Below are 23,008 nucleotides of genomic sequence, written 5' to 3'. Positions count from 1 at the left end.
GTATGAAGACCTTATATTTTTACTTAAAACGTAGTTTTGTTGCAGTCTTCCTATAACTGCAGTAGCCCTACATTCTTGCAATGTGTAACATATCCTATAATGTTAAAGTTTTGTGTTTATTTTACTCAAAGAAAGAAAAAGGTTGGGGGATGAGTCAAATGAAACACTTTGTTTTTCCCCTGAGAAAAAATGAAATCTGCTGTTGTTAATAATCATCTCATTACTGCAGCAGTCTGTCAGTGTCTGTAACATCTCCCCAGCTCTCCTCGGGTGGAACCACTGCCCGCCCACTGCTCTGAGTTCTGCCACAATCGATTCATCAGCCCCAGCACCGGCACCGCCGGGGCTCAGCTGGGACAGCAGGGCCAGCCTCTGCCTGCTCTGGGCAGCACTGGGGGGAGGAGGAGGAGGAGGCCACAATACCTACAGAAACAGCCAGAGCCTAAGCCAGGACCAACACAGGCCACTGGTCTGTTGGTTCTGGTACACCACAGGCAGACTGGCATGGTTTGTTAAGTAGGAGTTGCACCACCACATGGCTGCCTGGGGCAGGGAAGGTGACTGTGTTTGTATTTCAATGGAATTGAACACAAAGCCACAGCTCCATTGTCTTCCAAGCTCTGCTGAGCCCCAAACCACTTCAGAATCCAGAGTGAGGCCCTGTAGCCCAGTTTCAGGTTTATTTTGGAGGGAAAGGAGTCATGTTTTTCAGAGGTAATACATTTCAGTATTTCACATTGGCCATTTGGTTGTTAGGTTCACCTCATAAAGCAGGTCCTTTAGTACTGGAAATATGGACAGCCAGGTTTGGGGAACTCTCCTGAAATACTCCTCCTAGGCAGCTGTCCTCATGCCTGTGGGATGAGAAAAAGACACCTGTCAGGACTGCTGTGTTCAGATTGCACTGTATCCATGCAGCTTTTCAGCATTCTTCGTGTTTTGTGTCCCTAAACATGGATAAACATGAACTAGGAGTCTGTCTGAAAACCCAACAAGTGAAGACTCCTCCACCCCCTAGTTTTTATTTAAGCTATAGAATTCTTACACAGACACTGCCAAGAAATAATACCCCAATCAGGGTGGAGTATTACAAATGTGAAAATGTTCTGCCACAGGGAAAGAGTCAAGACTAATTAATTTTCAAACCCAAGCAGCTATAATGAACTGTAGTAAAACACTCCTTTTTTTTTTAAGGCAGTAAGATGGGAAATTGTCATTTAAATTAGTTGGTCTTAATTCTTGACCAAACCAAGATCGAGGGAAGACATGCTGTCAGGAAAAAGAGCATTGTTACCTCTTGGCCTGAATTTGTCAATCAGAGGAACAAAGCTGTCAAGGACACTCCGAATTCGGTACACTGGGTGTGAAAACAAACGTGTAAGATAAGCAACATAAAACATAAAAAAAGTAAAAAATGGCAAAACCCAAACACTGACACTTGTTTAAACAACCACATCTTCAATATCATTAACAAGAAAGATCAGGCTCAATCATGAGAGAACCATCCAAAATCTCCCACCATGTTAACATGAGATTATAGAGGAGACAAGTTCTTGGTTTTGCTGTTGGTGGCAGCACTCCTATACCATCCTTAGGGATTGTCAAAATGCACAGGTTTTAATATTTCCAGTAGCTGCTGCCCCAAGCTCATCCTCAGTCCCAGGGGAATGCATGGCAGTCAGGATGCACAGCATCTTATCCAGTGAATCTGGGAAGACAGGCCTTGCTGCTAAAATTACACATTGTCATGGTAACACAGCATTCGGCCATTGCTGCAGAAAGAGGTGACTCAGGGTCTTGTGATCACTGAGAAGGAAAAATGAGTCAACCTCTCCCTTCAGTAGCGTTAAGACTGCTTGTCTGCATTCCCTCTGTAATTGGGAGATGTTGGGGGAGTTTCATGGTGAGTTACAGAATCTCAACCCCAGCAGTTTCATGGGCTGTGGCAACTGTGTGACCTTGTCCTTAGTGCAGGGACACAGCTGCTGCTGGAGGGACACTTACCTAGACCAAAGTATATCCCAGTGGTTTCCAGGGAAGCAAAGGTGATTAAACCAATCCCAAGAGAAATAGTCCAATCTAAGACAACAAAAGAAATGTTAGCTTTGTTCATTTTTCTACAGTGCAACGATACATCCTTCTATTGAATCTTGCCTTACCTTTGTGGTAGTAGTAGCAAACTAGTAAAGCTCCAACTGCAAAGCAAAGAATGACAAAATGGAAGAATTCATCTGAAATTGAGAGGGAAGATTAGGTCACAACTACAGCCATGGCCCTTCCAAATTCACTTTTAGGTACAGAGTATCACTCATGGAATTAAATCAATTTCCCTGAGATTTCTCAGGGACTAGGCTCAACATTGTGAGAGGCCTCAATGATTTTCATCATGAAGCCTTGATGCACTTCAACAAAGCACTCATGTTGGAAAAATAAAGGTTTTTTTGAACCAGGGATCTTATTCTTGGACTAAGGTTGAACAGGTTTGACATCAGTTTGATTTAATAAATCTATTACCATCCTTCCGTATGCCCATCCACCGTACTGTGCACTGAGGGGGGTGAGTGCTCTCCTTCTCATATGCTACAAAAAAAGAGAAGTCTTTTATTACCATGGAACTGTGAAATTAAGAAGTTTAAAGTTTATTTCCCTTTTTTTATCTGAAATAGATTGTCAGAGCAGAATATATGTACAACTGTTTGTTGGTCTGCAAACCTTTCAGAAAGATCAAATTAGCAATTTTAAAATCACCCCAAAGAGCATGGGTTTAAATACGAATTTTAAAAAGTATAACCAGATGGCTGCATTAACAATACTGAATTGTTTTAAAGCACTCTGGGTCTTTTCTGCCTCTTCTGGGACAAGCCATAGTCTCAGAATGACAGTGGGGGAGTAAAGCCATAGTACAAGGGAGCTTCAGTTTGATTCCTGGGTGCTTTGCACAGCCACAGCCACGATAAAAAGATCTCCTTCATTACTGAGGGTGTGAGAACCGTCCCTCTACTAACACCTGACACCAAGTACTTCTGCACCTCCCAAAATGAGACCTGCTGCTGAAATTAATCTCCTGCAGCTACACTGGCATAGAGAAAAAACAGCATAACAACAAATGAGGTAGAGGTTTAAACACAGAGCAGTTTGCTCTTTGTCATGAGCAGAGTTGCCAAATTCTTTTTTCTCCACCAGTATTGCCAGAAAGAGCTGGGTCTTTTACCATCTCTCTAACAACAGGTTTAAAGCAGCAGTTTTTCTTTTTCTCTTTGTTGGTGGTTTGAGCAGCCCCAGAGGCATCTGCTGCACCCAAGCCTTTGGGAGTTGATTCAGAACAAGTTCCAGATGCTGATCTCCCCTACACCAGGCAACCTCTCTCTGGCAGTGAATTTTCTCTTTAAGATGGAACAGGTGAGTACTGGAAGGGTCCTTTACATGAGCTGTAGACTTTTGCTGTGGTGCTTTTGAACCACAGAACAATTAAACCTTGAACAGAAACTCTGCTCTGGGTCACCTGATACAGACATCAGATTTTTGCCTCTTTGAGCAGTCTGGATTGATCACATTCTGGTTTGGGGGCAAACTCAATTATTTTCTTATTAATACCACAATATTGCATTATCCTGACTCAGATACAACTCTGTGCAGTTCTGTGAATGATCTATAGATAAAGAATTTAGCAGAACATCAATTCACACTTGGCAAGTGTCTGTCCTATATTACTCTACTTCCTAAATGCAACAGTCCCACTGTAACTTGGCATCATGGAAGGATCTGCACAGAATTTTTTCTGTTAAAGCATTCCATGTTATTACCTGTTTTCAACCTTCTACTTTTTGATTAGACAGTCTCTAGGCATCAAGGAGCTGGTATTGCCCTCACCACACTAAGCAATATTCCTGAAAGAACATCCACAAAATAAACTTCTTTATTTGCATGCTTGTACTCACCATCTACATCTGAATCTTCTCTTCTGGCAATCTCTGAAAAGAAATATAGTTTTGTTACTTCTGATGGGAAAAAAAAAAATAGAGCTTCTCACCACACTCAGCACCAAGAAGCACAGCGAGTAATCACCTATCTGCAACAAAACTGGGGTGAGTGGTAGAGAGGCCAAACACCAAGGGGAAAAGTACCTTTCTGCACCTGGCAGTGTGGGGAGAATAAGGCCCTGCAATGGATCCCTCTACCCTGGTGTTCCTGCAGCTCCTTGGGGATAGGTAACTCAAAAACCTCCCCAAGGGATTATGCTGCAATTTGTAACTTTCCACTGCACAGAACAGAAGTGGAGCAGATGTCCTCCCCAAAGGCTGCTCCACTGGGCTGTCTGCCTCTCCTAACTCATCCTGTGGCCTTGGCCTGGGCACAGGAGGAATGAGCTCAGTAATGCAATTAAGCTGTTGGCAATTTCCTGCTGTGGGCTTTTACAAACATTCTGGGGCTGTGCAGCACTGTCTGGTGGGAGGAAGTCTGCCTGTCTGTGCAAGCCTCCTGCCTGGCACTGTTGCTCCGTTGCCTGACATCTGGTTTTCACCTGGCACCTCCTGCTGGGAATTCTGTGCATCCAGAGCCAAGCATCACTGCTTGCAGAAAGCACATTCCAGGAGGTCCCTTACATCCCTGCTCAGCAGGAGACAGAGGGCTTCAGGGAATACTAAAAACTACCTCTAGCTTTTTTGGCTAAGACTGAACAGTTGCCCAACATAACTGCTGGGTTTTCCCCTAAAGAATGACTGCTATGAGCTGATCTTGTGAGAGCAAGATCTGGCAAATCTACAAAAATGGGTTCATCTTCCAGAATACCTTGTACAAATCACCCGCTGGCAGCCAGGCACTGCCACAGCCTTGCAACAGAATGTCTGCACCATGTCCAGGCCCAACACCAGGCTAACTGGAAACCAAGGGATTTACAGCCTGAGAGTTATTTTTTAAGTCTCAGCAGGTCAGAAAGAAGACATTGCAGTTATAGTCATTCCAGCAGGATGAGGTGACCCGGGAGTGCTTACCTGAATCTCTGTAGGGAACCATCTCTGCTGGTATTCCTAAAACATGACATAGAGATGAGGTAGGTTAATACCTGCAGTGAGGGTGTCCAGTGCCAGCCCATCAGCTCCCTGAAATCAGTGTGGGTGTGTAACAGAGACAAGGAAGAGACCAACTCTAACTGCCTAAATAGGGTGCCTCTGCTGGGGGATACGCAGTCAAAAAGTGGGAAATGACTGAATTCTTTCCCCCTCCTATTCCCTCTCTCCAAGTATCTGGAGGGGTAGGATGATTCAGGTAGAATCAGACTCCTGTGAGACAGATTAGATCTCCTAATGTCAATTTTAAATTAACTGCTCTTATATTTAGGCTGAGCTCAGTTTAAGACATTAATTAAAATATTAATGTGTAGAGGGATACAGTCTGGGTAAATGAAGGTGGTATGGAAGGTAATCTTATCCCCCAATGAGTTGCAGCTGGACCAATTACTAAAGATTAGAAGCAGGCCTGATCTTAACAGGCCACACCTGTAGCCAATAAGCACAAGTGGTATAAAAGAGTGGATTGGTGGGGTCTGGAGTAACAGGAGTCAGATGATGCTGCAAGGACCAGGGACAGGCAGTGCATGGAGGAGCTGCTTGTGAGAAACATGGAGGAGGTAAGAAGCTCTGGCGATATGAAATCCTTGCACTATAATGATGTTAGAACTTACGATATCTAAGACAACATAATTGCTTTACATTTATACATCCATAGTTTTATAAGTATTTCTGTGTATTAACACAGCACATTTTCTTCATCTGCATTGTACTTATTTTCCATTTTTCCTTGGGTAGGAAAGGAAAAGCCTCAGGAACAAGGTGGCCCTTGCTGATGATCTCCAGTTAGTGCTCTGGGCTGACTGCAGCCCCTCTTAGTGGCTGTGACAGATGTTTTCAGAACTCTCTTGCTGCATTTCAGTGGCAGCTGTGCAGGCCCAGGTAGCAGGTCTCCTCCCACAACAGCAGATTTTTCTGCTTTCCTGATTCCACTCTGAGCACAGGGCATGGCTGAGTGGCAGCATTAGTTCAGGTTCATCTTGTAGGAAATGTCTTTCCTACCGCCTAGTTCTGACTTGTCTTTCTTTTATATCTACACATTTTAATACATCTCTGTTCAACAGCCAAAGCAAAGAATACAAAAAAGAATCCTTTTTTTGTTTATATTGGTTGCCTCTAGCAAAAGCCAATACTGTTATTACTTTGTCCTACCTCCAAGTAACTGGCCTTCAGTCTTCTGTCTTCCTAAATCTTCCTCATCGCTGTCTGGATAGGAGAAAGTATTTGTTCATCAGAGTAAAGAAAAATTGTGCTAACAGCAGCAGAAACTACAGCACTGTAGTTGTTTGCTCGTAATACAACCATATGAAGGTAAAAATCAAGGCTTTGAAATGCAAGGATCACTATCAGCTGCTTTTGCCTCACAGCTTCCCTTCAAAGCTGGCTGAATAGGTGAAACTCAGCAAAACCTGAAGCTGGATTAACTTGTGTAAAGGGCTGTAGAGAGAAGTTAGGATCTTTTATTTGGGGAAGGAATCTTGCAGCAGATTTCTGTTTCTGAAACCAACTTCCACAAGAGTGAGTGGCAGCTACTATTTTGCTGATAATGAATTAGGTACTGATAATTTTCTCCATTCTCTCTTTTGCACAATTTCTTACTTTATTCAGATCTCTACAGAATTGCCACATCTCCTTTGTCAACCCTTAAAGAAATGCAGTCAGACTAAATTATGTATCAGAAAAAATAAAATAAATCCTCTTTACCTTGTGTATTGTCATCCACAGACTCCTGGGATGAGTTTTCAGACTTTTTGTCCTCTTCTGAATATACAGAATTCCTTTCCAAACTCTTCAGGAGTTTCAATTTTTTATCTTTTTTTTATAAAGAGAGAAAAAAGCATTATCAGTGACTATATTTTCTATTTTACAATTACAGATTTCCCAATGCTTTATGAAAAGATGCCTGACAGGAAATCAGACCCCTTGTCTAATTTCAGTTGTGGTTTTGGCACACAAAGGGTAGTACAAAGCATCATACACGCCACAGTTCAGACCTTCTTAAATGGTTGTGGTGGACACATAAAGTTTCATATTCTGGTGTTTAATTATTCATAATGTTACCCCTGTGCAAATTCCCACTCCCTGAAGCAGCAGCAGCTGAATGATGCTTCAGCAGGAGAGGAGTAGCTCACCCTGCCCAGGGCTACTTCTGCCAGGGCTCCCTGTGCTGATGCCGCAGCTCCAGCTCCCTCTCGTGGCACAGGAGCACAGCCCTGACAGCCAGGCCACGCCAGGATCCCAACTGCTGCTGGCTCCTATGGCCAGGGGTGACTCTGAACAGCTTCACACCATGCTATGTGCTCAGGGCTAGGGCCCTGAGCATCTCTTCATCAGGAGGTGCAGGATTTGGACACAGGCAAGTAGATGGGATTTCTTCTCCTCAGCTCCTCAAGGCTGCTCACAACACAAGGGTCTTGTAACCAACTTTCCTGCTCTGACAGATGACCAAAGCTGGGCTGTGCACTAGGCTGGGACGTCTCTCCACCTCAGGAACATGTTTAGTCAGGGCAGAAGCAGGAACACGATGTCCTTGAGGGTCCCCAACTAAATTTAGGGTCATCTTAATAGAGTGCACCTCTGTCATCTATTAAAGACAATTAATGACTATCGACCCTGTAAAACTGCCCTTAGTTCCTTACTGCAAAAGCAGGCAAATAAGACGCTTTCAACATCTTGCCAGGTTCAAAAACCTGTGTGCCATCGCATGTCAATTCCCTTTAGTATTGCATGTGCTGGTACAGAATTATATTTCCACAAATATTTTAACTACCTCAGCTCTGATTTCCTACCACTGTGAGTGCTCAGAAGGGGCACCAGTGTCCCTATGGCTCTGGGCATTGTGGTTTTAAAAACCCTAACCCTAGGTCTAACCCTAACCCTAGGCAGGAAATGCAGCATAGGGCCACGTCTGATTCCAAGGAAAAAGCAGTGGAGGACCCCATGTTGTTGCAGTTTTTTATTCCCCTTGGGATGCCTTTTGCAGCTGCAGTGTGCCTGGAGCTGTGGGCCTTTTGGTTTTAAAAACCCTAACCCTAGGTCTAACCCTAACCCTAGGCAGGAAATGCAGCATAGGGCCATGGCTGCTTCCAAGGAAAAAGCAGTGGAGGACCCCATGTTGTTGCAGTTTTTTATTCCCCTTGGGATGCCTTTTGCAGCTGCAGTGTGCCTGGAGCTCTGGGCCTTTAGGTTTTCAAAACCCTAACCCTAGGTCTAACCCTAACCCTAGGTGGAACCCTAACCCTAGGTCTAACCCTAACCCTAACCCTAGGCAGGAAATGCAGCATAGGGCCACGTCTGATTCCAAGGAAAAAGCAGTGGAGGACCCCATGTTGTTGCAGTTTTTTATTCCCCTTGGGATGCCTTTTGCAGCTGCAGTGTGCCTGGAGCTCTGGGCCTTTTGGTTTTAAAAACCCTAACCCTAGGTCTAACCCTAACCCTAGGTCTAACCCTAACCCTAGGTCTAACCCTAACCCTAGGTCTAACCCTAACCCTAGGCAGGAAATGCAGCATAGGGCCATGGCTGCTTCCAAGGAAAAAGCAGTGGAGGACCCCATGTTGTTGCAGTTTTTCATTCCCCTTGGGATGCCTTTTGCAGCTGCAGTGTGCCTGGAGCTCTGGGCCTTTTGGTTTTAAAAACCCTAACCCTAGGTCTAACCCTAACCCTAACCCTAGGCAGGAAATGCAGCATAGGGCCATGGCTGCTTCCAAGGAAAAAGCAGTGGAGGACCCCATGTTGTTGCAGTTTTTTATTCCCCTTGGGATGCCTTTTGCAGCTGCAGTGTGCCTGGAGCTCTGGGCCTTTTGGTTTTAAAAACCCTAACCCTAGGTCTAACCCTAACCCTAGGTCTAACCCTAACCCTAGGCAGGAAATGCAGCATAGGGGCACGTCTGATTCCAAGGAAAAAGCAGTGGAGGACCCCATGTTGTTGCAGTTTTTTATTCCCCTTGGGATGCCTTTTGCAGCTGCAGTGTGCCTGGAGCTCTGGGCCTTCTGGTTTTAAAAACCCTAACCCTAGGTCTAACCCTAACCCTAGGTCTAACCCTAACCCTAACCCTAGGCAGGAAATGCAGCATAGGGCCATGGCTGCTTCCAAGGAAAAAGCAGTGGAGGACCCCATGTTGTTGCAGTTTTTTATTCCCCTTGGGATGCCTTTTGCAGCTGCAGTGTGCCTGGAGCTCTGGGCCTTTTGGTTTTAAAAACCCTAACCCTAGGTCTAACCCTAACCCTAGGTCTAACCCTAACCCTAGGCAGGAAATGCAGCATAGGGCCACGTCTGATTCCAAGGAAAAAGCAGTGGAGGACCCCATGTTGTTGCAGTTTTTTATTCCCCTTGGGATGCCTTTTGCAGCTGCAGTGTGCCTGGAGCTCTGGGCCTTTTGGTTTTAAAAACCCTAACCCTAGGTCTAACCCTAACCCTAGGTCTAACCCTAACCCTAGGTCTAACCCTAACCCTAGGTCTAACCCTAACCCTAGGCAGGAAATGCAGCATAGGGCCACGTCTGATTCCAAGGAAAAAGCAGTGGAGGACCCCATGTTGTTGCAGTTTTTTATTCCCCTTGGGATGCCTTTTGCAGCTGCAGTGTGCCTGGAGCTCTGGGCCTTTTGGTTTTAAAAACCCTAACCCTAGGTCTAACCCTAACCCTAACCCTAGGCAGGAAATGCAGCATAGGGCCATGGCTGCTTCCAAAGAAAAAGCAGTGGAGGACCCAATGTTGTTGCAGTTTTTTATTCCCCTTGGGATGCCTTTTGCAGCTGCAGTGTGCCTGGAGCTCTGGGCCTTTTGGTTTTAAAAACCCTAACCCTAGGTCTAACCCTAACCCTAGGCAGGAAATGCAGCATAGGGCCATGGCTGCTTCCAAGGAAAAAGCAGTGGAGGACCCCATGTTGTTGCAGTTTTTTATTCCCCTTGGGATGCCTTTTGCAGCTGCAGTGTGCCTGGAGCTCTGGGCCTTTTGGTTTTAAAAACCCTAACCCTAGGTCTAACCCTAACCCTAGGCAGGAAATGCAGCATAGGGCCATGGCTGCTTCCAAGGAAAAAGCAGTGGAGGACCCAATGTTGTTGCAGTTTTTTATTCCCCTTGGGATGCCTTTTGCAGCTGCAGTGTGCCTGGAGCTCTGGGCCTTTTGGTTTTAAAAACCCTAACCCTAGGTGTAACCCTAACCCTAACCCTAGGCAGGAAATGCAGCATAGGGCCATGGCTGCTTCCAAGGAAAAAGCAGTGGAGGACCCCATGTTGTTGCAGTTTTTTATTCCCCTTGGGATGCCTTTTGCAGCTGCAGTGTGCCTGGAGCTCTGGGCCTTTTGGTTTTAAAAACCCTAACCCTAGGTCTAACCCTAACCCTAACCCTAGGCAGGAAATGCAGCATAGGGCCACGTCTGATTCCAAGGAAAAAGCAGTGGAGGACCCCATGTTGTTGCAGTTTTTTATTCCCCTTGGGATGCCTTTTGCAGCTGCAGTGTGCCTGGAGCTCTGGGCCTTCTGGTTTTAAAAACCCTAACCCTAGGTCTAACCCTAACCCTAGGTCTAACCCTAACCCTAGGTCTAACCCTAACCCTAGGCAGGAAATGCAGCATAGGGCCATGGCTGCTTCCAAGGAAAAAGCAGTGGAGGACCCCATGTTGTTGCAGTTTTTTATTCCCCTTGGGATGCCTTTTGCAGCTGCAGTGTGCCTGGAGCTCTGGGCCTTCTGGTTTTAAACACCCTAACCCTAGGTCTAACCCTAACCCTAGGCAGGAAATGCAGCATAGGGCCATGGCTGCTTCCAAGGAAAAAGCAGTGGAGGACCCAATGTTGTTGCAGTTTTTTATTCCCCTTGGGATGCCTTTTGCAGCTGCAGTGTGCCTGGAGCTCTGGGCCTTTTGGTTTTAAAAACCCTAACCCTAGGTCTAACCCTAACCCTAGGCAGGAAATGCAGCATAGGGCCACGTCTGATTCCAAGGAAAAAGCAGTGGAGGACCCCATGTTGTTGCAGTTTTTTATTCCCCTTGGGATGCCTTTTGCAGCTGCAGTGTGCCTGGAGCTCTGGGCCTTTTGGTTTTAAACACCCTAACCCTAGGTCTAACCCTAACCCTAGGCAGGAAATGCAGCATAGGGCCACGTCTGATTCCAAGGAAAAAGCAGTGGAGGACCCCATGTTGTTACAGTTTTTTATTCCCCTTGGGATGCCTTTTGCAGCTGCAGTGTGCCTGGAGCTCTGGGCCTTTTGGTTTTAAAAACCCTAACCCTAGGTCTAACCCTAACCCTAGGTCTAACCCTAACCCTAACCCTAGGCAGGAAATGCAGCATAGGGCCATGGCTGCTTCCAAGGAAAAAGCAGTGGAGGACCCCATGTTGTTGCAGTTTTTTATTCCCCTTGGGATGCCTTTTGCAGCTGCAGTGTGCCTGGAGCTCTGGGCCTTTTGGTTTTAAAAACCCTAACCCTAGGTCTAACCCTAACCCTAGGTCTAACCCTAACCCTAGGCAGGAAATGCAGCATAGGGCCATGGCTGCTTCCAAGGAAAAAGCAGTGGAGGACCCCATGTTGTTGCAGTTTTTTATTCCCCTTGGGATGCCTTTTGCAGCTGCAGTGTGCCTGGAGCTCTGGGCCTTTTGGTTTTAAAAACCCTAACCCTAGGTCTAACCCTAACCCTAACCCTAGGCAGGAAATGCAGCATAGGGCCACGTCTGATTCCAAGGAAAAAGCAGTGGAGGACCCCATGTTGTTGCAGTTTTTTATTCCCCTTGGGATGCCTTTTGCAGCTGCAGTGTGCCTGGAGCTCTGGGCCTTTTGGTTTTAAAAACCCTAACCCTAGGTCTAACCCTAACCCTAACCCTAGGCAGGAAATGCAGCATAGGGCCATGGCTGCTTCCAAAGAAAAAGCAGTGGAGGACCCAATGTTGTTGCAGTTTTTTATTCCCCTTGGGATGCCTTTTGCAGCTGCAGTGTGCCTGGAGCTCTGGGTCCTTTGGTTTTAAAAACCCTAACCCTAGGTCTAACCCTAACCCTAACCCTAGGCAGGAAATGCAGCATAGGGCCATGGCTGCTTCCAAGGAAAAAGCAGTGGAGGACCCCATGTTGTTGCAGTTTTTTATTCCCCTTGGGATGCCTTTTGCAGCTGCAGTGTGCCTGGAGCTCTGGGCCTTTTGGTTTTAAAAACCCTAACCCTAGGTCTAACCCTAACCCTAGGTCTAACCCTAACCCTAGGCAGGAAATGCAGCATAGGGCCACGTCTGATTCCAAGGAAAAAGCAGTGGAGGACCCCATGTTGTTGCAGTTTTTTATTCCCCTTGGGATGCCTTTTGCAGCTGCAGTGTGCCTGGAGCTCTGGGCCTTTTGGTTTTAAAAACCCTAACCCTAGGTCTAACCCTAACCCTAGGCAGGAAATGCAGCATAGGGCCATGGCTGCTTCCAAGGAAAAAGCAGTGGAGGACCCCATGTTGTTGCAGTTTTTTATTCCCCTTGGGATGCCTTTTGCAGCTGCAGTGTGCCTGGAGCTCTGGGCCTTTTGGTTTTAAAAACCCTAACCCTAGGTCTAACCCTAACCCTAACCCTAGGCAGGAAATGCAGCATAGGGCCACGTCTGATTCCAAGGAAAAAGCAGTGGAGGACCCCATGTTGTTGCAGTTTTTTATTCCCCTTGGGATGCCTTTTGCAGCTGCAGTGTGCCTGGAGCTCTGGGCCTTTTGGTTTTAAAAACCCTAACCCTAGGTCTAACCCTAACCCTAACCCTAGGCAGGAAATGCAGCATAGGGCCATGGCTGCTTCCAAAGAAAAAGCAGTGGAGGACCCAATGTTGTTGCAGTTTTTTATTCCCCTTGGGATGCCTTTTGCAGCTGCAGTGTGCCTGGAGCTCTGGACCTTTTGGTTTTAAAAACCCTAACCCTAGGTCTAAACCTAACCCTAACCCTAGGTCTAACCCTAACCCTAGGCAGGAAATGCAGCATAGGGCCATGGCTGCTTCCAAGGAAAAAGCAGTGGAGGACCCCATGTTGTTGCAGTTTTTTATTCCCCTTGGGATGCCTTTTGCAGCTGCAGTGTGCCTGGAGCTCTGGGCCTTTTGGTTTTAAAAACCCTAACCCTAGGTCTAACCCTAACCCTAACCCTAGGCAGGAAATGCAGCATAGGGCCATGGCTGCTTCCAAGGAAAAAGCAGTGGAGGACCCCATGTTGTTGCAGTTTTTTATTCCCCTTGGGATGCCTTTTGCAGCTGCAGTGTGCCTGGAGCTCTGGGCCTTTTGGTTTTAAAAACCCTAACCCTAGGTCTAACCCTAACCCTAACCCTAGGCAGGAAATGCAGCATAGGGCCATGGCTGCTTCCAAAGAAAAAGCAGTGGAGGACCCAATGTTGTTGCAGTTTTTTATTCCCCTTGGGATGCCTTTTGCAGCTGCAGTGTGCCTGGAGCTCTGGGTCCTTTGGTTTTAAAAACCCTAACCCTAGGTCTAAACCTAACCCTAACCCTAGGCAGGAAATGCAGCATAGGGCCATGGCTGCTTCCAAGGAAAAAGCAGTGGAGGACCCCATGTTGTTGCAGTTTTTTATTCCCCTTGGGATGCCTTTTGCAGCTGCAGTGTGCCTGGAGCTCTGGGCCTTTTGGTTTTAAAAACCCTAACCCTAGGTCTAACCCTAACCCTAGGTCTAACCCTAACCCTAGGCAGGAAATGCAGCATAGGGCCACGTCTGATTCCAAGGAAAAAGCAGTGGAGGACCCCATGTTGTTGCAGTTTTTTATTCCCCTTGGGATGCCTTTTGCAGCTGCAGTGTGCCTGGAGCTCTGGGCCTTTTGGTTTTAAAAACCCTAACCCTAGGTCTAACCCTAACCCTAACCCTAGGCAGGAAATGCAGCATAGGGCCACGTCTGATTCCAAGGAAAAAGCAGTGGAGGACCCCATGTTGTTGCAGTTTTTTATTCCCCTTGGGATGCCTTTTGCAGCTGCAGTGTGCCTGGAGCTCTGGGCCTTTTGGTTTTAAAAACCCTAACCCTAGGTCTAACCCTAACCCTAGGTCTAACCCTAACCCTAGGCAGGAAATGCAGCATAGGGCCATGGCTGCTTCCAAGGAAAAAGCAGTGGAGGACCCCATGTTGTTGCAGTTTTTTATTCCCCTTGGGATGCCTTTTGCAGCTGCAGTGTGCCTGGAGCTCTGGGCCTTTTGGTTTTAAAAACCCTAACCCTAGGTCTAACCCTAACCCTAACCCTAGGCAGGAAATGCAGCATAGGGCCACGTCTGATTCCAAGGAAAAAGCAGTGGAGGACCCCATGTTGTTGCAGTTTTTTATTCCCCTTGGGATGCCTTTTGCAGCTGCAGTGTGCCTGGAGCTCTGGGCCTTCTGGTTTTAAACACCCTAACCCTAGGTCTAACCCTAACCCTAGGCAGGAAATGCAGCATAGGGCCATGGCTGCTTCCAAGGAAAAAGCAGTGGAGGACCCAATGTTGTTGCAGTTTTTTATTCCCCTTGGGATGCCTTTTGCAGCTGCAGTGTGCCTGGAGCTCTGGGCCTTTTGGTTTTAAAAACCCTAACCCTAGGTCTAACCCTAACCCTAGGCAGGAAATGCAGCATAGGGCCACGTCTGATTCCAAGGAAAAAGCAGTGGAGGACCCCATGTTGTTGCAGTTTTTTATTCCCCTTGGGATGCCTTTTGCAGCTGCAGTGTGCCTGGAGCTCTGGGCCTTTTGGTTTTAAACACCCTAACCCTAGGTCTAACCCTAACCCTAGGCAGGAAATGCAGCATAGGGCCACGTCTGATTCCAAGGAAAAAGCAGTGGAGGACCCCATGTTGTTACAGTTTTTTATTCCCCTTGGGATGCCTTTTGCAGCTGCAGTGTGCCTGGAGCTCTGGGCCTTTTGGTTTTAAAAACCCTAACCCTAGGTCTAACCCTAACCCTAGGTCTAACCCTAACCCTAACCCTAGGCAGGAAATGCAGCATAGGGCCATGGCTGCTTCCAAGGAAAAAGCAGTGGAGGACCCCATGTTGTTGCAGTTTTTTATTCCCCTTGGGATGCCTTTTGCAGCTGCAGTGTGCCTGGAGCTCTGGGCCTTTTGGTTTTAAAAACCCTAACCCTAGGTCTAACCCTAACCCTAGGTCTAACCCTAACCCTAGGCAGGAAATGCAGCATAGGGCCATGGCTGCTTCCAAGGAAAAAGCAGTGGAGGACCCCATGTTGTTGCAGTTTTTTATTCCCCTTGGGATGCCTTTTGCAGCTGCAGTGTGCCTGGAGCTCTGGGCCTTTTGGTTTTAAAAACCCTAACCCTAGGTCTAACCCTAACCCTAACCCTAGGCAGGAAATGCAGCATAGGGCCACGTCTGATTCCAAGGAAAAAGCAGTGGAGGACCCCATGTTGTTGCAGTTTTTTATTCCCCTTGGGATGCCTTTTGCAGCTGCAGTGTGCCTGGAGCTCTGGGCCTTTTGGTTTTAAAAACCCTAACCCTAGGTCTAACCCTAACCCTAACCCTAGGCAGGAAATGCAGCATAGGGCCATGGCTGCTTCCAAAGAAAAAGCAGTGGAGGACCCAATGTTGTTGCAGTTTTTTATTCCCCTTGGGATGCCTTTTGCAGCTGCAGTGTGCCTGGAGCTCTGGGTCCTTTGGTTTTAAAAACCCTAACCCTAGGTCTAACCCTAACCCTAACCCTAGGCAGGAAATGCAGCATAGGGCCATGGCTGCTTCCAAGGAAAAAGCAGTGGAGGACCCCATGTTGTTGCAGTTTTTTATTCCCCTTGGGATGCCTTTTGCAGCTGCAGTGTGCCTGGAGCTCTGGGCCTTTTGGTTTTAAAAACCCTAACCCTAGGTCTAACCCTAACCCTAGGTCTAACCCTAACCCTAGGCAGGAAATGCAGCATAGGGCCACGTCTGATTCCAAGGAAAAAGCAGTGGAGGACCCCATGTTGTTGCAGTTTTTTATTCCCCTTGGGATGCCTTTTGCAGCTGCAGTGTGCCTGGAGCTCTGGGCCTTTTGGTTTTAAAAACCCTAACCCTAGGTCTAACCCTAACCCTAGGCAGGAAATGCAGCATAGGGCCATGGCTGCTTCCAAGGAAAAAGCAGTGGAGGACCCCATGTTGTTGCAGTTTTTTATTCCCCTTGGGATGCCTTTTGCAGCTGCAGTGTGCCTGGAGCTCTGGGCCTTTTGGTTTTAAAAACCCTAACCCTAGGTCTAACCCTAACCCTAACCCTAGGCAGGAAATGCAGCATAGGGCCACGTCTGATTCCAAGGAAAAAGCAGTGGAGGACCCCATGTTGTTGCAGTTTTTTATTCCCCTTGGGATGCCTTTTGCAGCTGCAGTGTGCCTGGAGCTCTGGGCCTTTTGGTTTTAAAAACCCTAACCCTAGGTCTAACCCTAACCCTAACCCTAGGCAGGAAATGCAGCATAGGGCCATGGCTGCTTCCAAAGAAAAAGCAGTGGAGGACCCAATGTTGTTGCAGTTTTTTATTCCCCTTGGGATGCCTTTTGCAGCTGCAGTGTGCCTGGAGCTCTGGACCTTTTGGTTTTAAAAACCCTAACCCTAGGTCTAAACCTAACCCTAACCCTAGGTCTAACCCTAACCCTAGGCAGGAAATGCAGCATAGGGCCATGGCTGCTTCCAAGGAAAAAGCAGTGGAGGACCCCATGTTGTTGCAGTTTTTTATTCCCCTTGGGATGCCTTTTGCAGCTGCAGTGTGCCTGGAGCTCTGGGCCTTTTGGTTTTAAAAACCCTAACCCTAGGTCTAACCCTAACCCTAACCCTAGGCAGGAAATGCAGCATAGGGCCATGGCTGCTTCCAAGGAAAAAGCAGTGGAGGACCCCATGTTGTTGCAGTTTTTTATTCCCCTTGGGATGCCTTTTGCAGCTGCAGTGTGCCTGGAGCTCTGGGCCTTTTGGTTTTAAAAACCCTAACCCTAGGTCTAACCCTAACCCTAACCCTAGGCAGGAAATGCAGCATAGGGCCATGGCTGCTTCCAAAGAAAAAGCAGTGGAGGACCCAATGTTGTTGCAGTTTTTTATTCCCCTTGGGATGCCTTTTGCAGCTGCAGTGTGCCTGGAGCTCTGGGTCCTTTGGTTTTAAAAACCCTAACCCTAGGTCTAAACCTAACCCTAACCCTAGGCAGGAAATGCAGCATAGGGCCATGGCTGCTTCCAAGGAAAAAGCAGTGGAGGACCCCATGTTGTTGCAGTTTTTTATTCCCCTTGGGATGCCTTTTGCAGCTGCAGTGTGCCTGGAGCTCTGGGCCTTTTGGTTTTAAAAACCCTAACCCTAGGTCTAACCCTAACCCTAGGTCTAACCCTAACCCTAGGCAGGAAATGCAGCATAGGGCCACGTCTGATTCCAAGGAAAAAGCAGTGGAGGACCCCATGTTGTTGCAGTTTTTTATTCCCCTTGGGATGCCTTTTGCAGCTGCAGTGTGCCTGGAGCTCTGGGCCTTTTGGTTTTAAAAACCCTAACCCTAGGTCTAACCCTAACCCTAACCCTAGGCAGGAAATGCAGCATAGGGCCACGTCTGATTCCAAGGAAAAAGCAGTGGAGGACCCCATGTTGTTGCAGTTTTTTATTCCCCTTGGGATGCCTTTTGCAGCTGCAGTGTGCCTGGAGCTCTGGGCCTTTTGGTTTTAAAAACCCTAACCCTAGGTCTAACCCTAACCCTAGGTCTAACCCTAACCCTAGGCAGGAAATGCAGCATAGGGCCATGGCTGCTTCCAAGGAAAAAGCAGTGGAGGACCCCATGTTGTTGCAGTTTTTTATTCCCCTTGGGATGCCTTTTGCAGCTGCAGTGTGCCTGGAGCTCTGGGCCTTTTGGTTTTAAAAACCCTAACCCTAGGTCTAACCCTAACCCTAACCCTAGGCAGGAAATGCAGCATAGGGCCACGTCTGATTCCAAGGAAAAAGCAGTGGAGGACCCCATGTTGTTGCAGTTTTTTATTCCCCTTGGGATGCCTTTTGCAGCTGCAGTGTGCCTGGAGCTCTGGGCCTTCTGGTTTTAAACACCCTAACCCTAGGTCTAACCCTAACCCTAGGCAGGAAATGCAGCATAGGGCCACGTCTGATTCCAAGGAAAAAGCAGTGGAGGACCCCATGTTGTTGCAGTTTTTTATTCCCCTTGGGATGCCTTTTGCAGCTGCAGTGTGCCTGGAGCTCTGGGCCTTTTGGTTTTAAAAACCCTAACCCTAGGTCTAACCCTAACCCTAGGTCTAACCCTAACCCTAACCCTAGGCAGGAAATGCAGCATAGGGCCATGGCTGCTTCCAAGGAAAAAGCAGTGGAGGACCCCATGTTGTTGCAGTTTTTTATTCCCCTTGGGATGCCTTTTGCAGCTGCAGTGTGCCTGGAGCTCTGGGCCTTTTGGTTTTAAAAACCCTAACCCTAGGTCTAACCCTAACCCTAGGTCTAACCCTAACCCTAGGCAGGAAATGCAGCATAGGGCCATGGCTGCTTCCAAGGAAAAAGCAGTGGAGGACCCCATGTTGTTGCAGTTTTTTATTCCCCTTGGGATGCCTTTTGCAGCTGCAGTGTGCCTGGAGCTCTGGGCCTTCTGGTTTCAAAAACCCTAACCCTAGGTCTAACCCTAACCCTAACCCTAGGCAGGAAATGCAGCATAGGGCCACGTCTGATTCCAAGGAAAAAGCAGTGGAGGACCCCATGTTGTTGCAGTTTTTTATTCCCCTTGGGATGCCTTTTGCAGCTGCAGTGTGCCTGGAGCTCTGGGCCTTTTGGTTTTAAAAACCCTAACCCTAGGTCTAACCCTAACCCTAACCCTAGGCAGGAAATGCAGCATAGGGCCACGTCTGATTCCAAGGAAAAAGCAGTGGAGGACCCCATGTTGTTGCAGTTTTTTATTCCCCTTGGGATGCCTTTTGCAGCTGCAGTGTGCCTGGAGCTCTGGGCCTTTTGGTTTTAAAAACCCTAACCCTAGGTCTAACCCTAACCCTAGGTCTAACCCTAACCCTAGGTCTAACCCTAACCCTAGGCAGGAAATGCAGCATAGGGCCATGGCTGCTTCCAAGGAAAAAGCAGTGGAGGACCCCATGTTGTTGCAGTTTTTTATTCCCCTTGGGATGCCTTTTGCAGCTGCAGTGTGCCTGGAGCTCTGGGCCTTCTGGTTTCAAAAACCCTAACCCTAGGTCTAACCCTAACCCTAACCCTAGGCAGGAAATGCAGCATAGGGCCACGTCTGATTCCAAGGAAAAAGCAGTGGAGGACCCCATGTTGTTGCAGTTTTTTATTCCCCTTGGGATGCCTTTTGCAGCTGCAGTGTGCCTGGAGCTCTGGGCCTTTTGGTTTTAAAAACCCTAACCCTAGGTCTAACCCTAACCCTAGGCAGGAAATGCAGCATAGGGCCATGGCTGCTTCCAAGGAAAAAGCAGTGGAGGACCCCATGTTGTTGCAGTTTTTTATTCCCCTTGGGATGCCTTTTGCAGCTGCAGTGTGCCTGGAGCTCTGGGCCTTCTGGTTTTAAAAACCCTAACCCTAGGTCTAACCCTAACCCTAGGTCTAACCCTAACCCTAGGTCTAACCCTAACCCTAGGCAGGAAATGCAGCATAGGGCCACGTCTGATTCCAAGGAAAAAGCAGTGGAGGACCCCATGTTGTTGCAGTTTTTTATTCCCCTTGGGATGCCTTTTGCAGCTGCAGTGTGCCTGGAGCTCTGGGCCTTTTGGTTTTAAAAACCCTAACCCTAGGTCTAACCCTAACCCTAGGTCTAACCCTAACCCTAGGCAGGAAATGCAGCATAGGGCCACGTCTGATTCCAAGGAAAAAGCAGTGGAGGACCCCATGTTGTTGCAGTTTTTTATTCCCCTTGGGATGCCTTTTGCAGCTGCAGTGTGCCTGGAGCTCTGGGCCTTTTGGTTTTAAAAACCCTAACCCTAGGTCTAACCCTAACCCTAGGTCTAACCCTAACCCTAACCCTAGGCAGGAAATGCAGCATAGGGCCATGGCTGCTTCCAAGGAAAAAGCAGTGGAGGACCCCATGTTGTTGCAGTTTTTTATTCCCCTTGGGATGCCTTTTGCAGCTGCAGTGTGCCTGGAGCTCTGGGCCTTTTGGTTTTAAAAACCCTAACCCTAGGTCTAACCCTAACCCTAACCCTAGGCAGGAAATGCAGCATAGGGCCACGTCTGATTCCAAGGAAAAAGCAGTGGAGGACCCCATGTTGTTGCAGTTTTTTATTCCCCTTGGGATGCCTTTTGCAGCTGCAGTGTGCCTGGAGCTCTGGGCCTTTTGGTTTTAAAAACCCTAACCCTAGGTCTAACCCTAACCCTAGGCAGGAAATGCAGCATAGGGCCACGTCTGATTCCAAGGAAAAAGCAGTGGAGGACCCCATGTTGTTGCAGTTTTTTATTCCCCTTGGGATGCCTTTTGCAGCTGCAGTGTGCCTGGAGCTCTGGGCCTTTTGGTTTTAAAAACCCTAACCCTAGGTCTAACCCTAACCCTAGGTCTAACCCTAACCCTAACCCTAGGCAGGAAATGCAGCATAGGGCCATGGCTGCTTCCAAGGAAAAAGCAGTGGAGGACCCCATGTTGTTGCAGTTTTTTATTCCCCTTGGGATGCCTTTTGCAGCTGCAGTGTGCCTGGAGCTCTGGGCCTTTTGGTTTTAAAAACCCTAACCCTAGGTCTAACCCTAACCCTAACCCTAGGCAGGAAATGCAGCATAGGGCCATGGCTGCTTCCAAGGAAAAAGCAGTGGAGGACCCCATGTTGTTGCAGTTTTTTATTCCCCTTGGGATGCCTTTTGCAGCTGCAGTGTGCCTGGAGCTCTGGGCCTTTTGGTTTTAAAAACCCTAACCCTAGGTCTAACCCTAACCCTAGGCAGGAAATGCAGCATAGGGCCATGGCTGCTTCCAAGGAAAAAGCAGTGGAGGACCCCATGTTGTTGCAGTTTTTTATTCCCCTTAGGATGCCTTTTGCAGCTGCAGTGTGCCTGGAGCTCTGGGCCTTTTGGTTTTAAAAACCCTAACCCTAGGTCTAAACCTAACCCTAACCCTAGGCAGGAAATGCAGCATAGGGCCATGGCTGCTTCCAAGGAAAAAGCAGTGGAGGACCCCATGTTGTTGCAGTTTTTTATTCCCCTTGGGATGCCTTTTGCAGCTGCAGTGTGCCTGGAGCTCTGGGCCTTTTGGTTTTAAAAACCCTAACCCTAGGTCTAACCCTAACCCTAGGTCTAACCCTACCCCTAGGCAGGAAATGCAGCATAGGGCCACGTCTGATTCCAAGGAAAAAGCAGTGGAGGACCCCATGTTGTTGCAGTTTTTTATTCCCCTTGGGATGCCTTTTGCAGCTGCAGTGTGCCTGGAGCTCTGGGCCTTTTGGTTTTAAAAACCCTAACCCTAGGTCTAACCCTAACCCTAACCCTAGGCAGGAAATGCAGCATAGGGCCATGGCTGCTTCCAAAGAAAAAGCAGTGGAGGACCCAATGTTGTTGCAGTTTTTTATTCCCCTTGGGATGCCTTTTGCAGCTGCAGTGTGCCTGGAGCTCTGGGTCCTTTGGTTTTAAAAACCCTAACCCTAGGTCTAACCCTAACCCTAACCCTAGGCAGGAAATGCAGCATAGGGCCATGGCTGCTTCCAAGGAAAAAGCAGTGGAGGACCCCATGTTGTTGCAGTTTTTTATTCCCCTTGGGATGCCTTTTGCAGCTGCAGTGTGCCTGGAGCTCTGGGCCTTTTGGTTTTAAAAACCCTAACCCTAGGTCTAACCCTAACCCTAGGTCTAACCCTAACCCTAGGCAGGAAATGCAGCATAGGGCCACGTCTGATTCCAAGGAAAAAGCAGTGGAGGACCCCATGTTGTTGCAGTTTTTTATTCCCCTTGGGATGCCTTTTGCAGCTGCAGTGTGCCTGGAGCTCTGGGCCTTTTGGTTTTAAAAACCCTAACCCTAGGTCTAACCCTAACCCTAGGTCTAACCCTAACCCTAGGCAGGAAATGCAGCATAGGGCCATGGCTGCTTCCAAGGAAAAAGCAGTGGAGGACCCCATGTTGTTGCAGTTTTTTATTCCCCTTGGGATGCCTTTTGCAGCTGCAGTGTGCCTGGAGCTCTGGGCCTTTTGGTTTTAAAAACCCTAACCCTAGGTCTAACCCTAACCCTAACCCTAGGCAGGAAATGCAGCATAGGGCCACGTCTGATTCCAAGGAAAAAGCAGTGGAGGACCCCATGTTGTTGCAGTTTTTTATTCCCCTTGGGATGCCTTTTGCAGCTGCAGTGTGCCTGGAGCTCTGGGCCTTTTGGTTTTAAAAACCCTAACCCTAGGTCTAACCCTAACCCTAACCCTAGGCAGGAAATGCAGCATAGGGCCATGGCTGCTTCCAAGGAAAAAGCAGTGGAGGACCCCATGTTGTTGCAGTTTTTTATTCCCCTTGGGATGCCTTTTGCAGCTGCAGTGTGCCTGGAGCTCTGGGCCTTCTGGTTTTAAAAACCCTAACCCTAGGTCTAACCCTAACCCTAGGTCTAACCCTAACCCTAGGTCTAACCCTAACCCTAGGCAGGAAATGCAGCATAGGGCCACGTCTGATTCCAAGGAAAAAGCAGTGGAGGACCCCATGTTGTTGCAGTTTTTTATTCCCCTTGGGATGCCTTTTGCAGCTGCAGTGTGCCTGGAGCTCTGGGCCTTTTGGTTTTAAAAACCCTAACCCTAGGTCTAACCCTAACCCTAGGTCTAACCCTAACCCTAACCCTAGGCAGGAAATGCAGCATAGGGCCACGTCTGATTCCAAGGAAAAAGCAGTGGAGGACCCCATGTTGTTGCAGTTTTTTATTCCCCTTGGGATGCCTTTTGCAGCTGCAGTGTGCCTGGAGCTCTGGGCCTTTTGGTTTTAAAAACCCTAACCCTAGGTCTAACCCTAACCCTAGGCAGGAAATGCAGCATAGGGCCACGTCTGATTCCAAGGAAAAAGCAGTGGAGGACCCCATGTTGTTGCAGTTTTTTATTCCCCTTGGGATGCCTTTTGCAGCTGCAGTGTGCCTGGAGCTCTGGGCCTTTTGGTTTTAAAA

The 23,008-nt window shown here is 47.9% G+C and overlaps 1 protein-coding gene across 1 annotated transcript in view; it reads right to left on the bottom strand.

Annotated features, from left to right (window-relative positions):
• Window positions 1-741: 741 nt before the first annotated feature.
• Window positions 742-23,008, bottom strand: part of TMEM40 (transmembrane protein 40) — a 77,576-nt gene continuing 55,309 nt past the window's right edge. Inside the window, exons 3-11 of the mRNA XM_084214544.1 lie at window positions 6,774-6,881; window positions 6,222-6,275; window positions 4,995-5,030; window positions 3,939-3,971; window positions 2,515-2,580; window positions 2,160-2,231; window positions 2,005-2,079; window positions 1,295-1,357; window positions 742-854 (exon numbers count right to left, since the gene is read on the bottom strand). Coding sequence (XP_084070670.1) covers window positions 835-854; window positions 1,295-1,357; window positions 2,005-2,079; window positions 2,160-2,231; window positions 2,515-2,580; window positions 3,939-3,971; window positions 4,995-5,030; window positions 6,222-6,275; window positions 6,774-6,881 — 527 coding nt within the window. The 3' untranslated portion in view covers window positions 742-834. The remainder of the gene's footprint in view (window positions 855-1,294; window positions 1,358-2,004; window positions 2,080-2,159; window positions 2,232-2,514; window positions 2,581-3,938; window positions 3,972-4,994; window positions 5,031-6,221; window positions 6,276-6,773; window positions 6,882-23,008) is intronic.

Source organism: Fringilla coelebs (assembly GCF_963513975.1).
Source record: "Fringilla coelebs genome assembly, chromosome: 13".
In the NCBI taxonomy this organism is placed as follows: Eukaryota; Metazoa; Chordata; class Aves; order Passeriformes; family Fringillidae; genus Fringilla; species Fringilla coelebs.
This window is presented reverse-complemented; position numbering and strand designations above follow the sequence as displayed.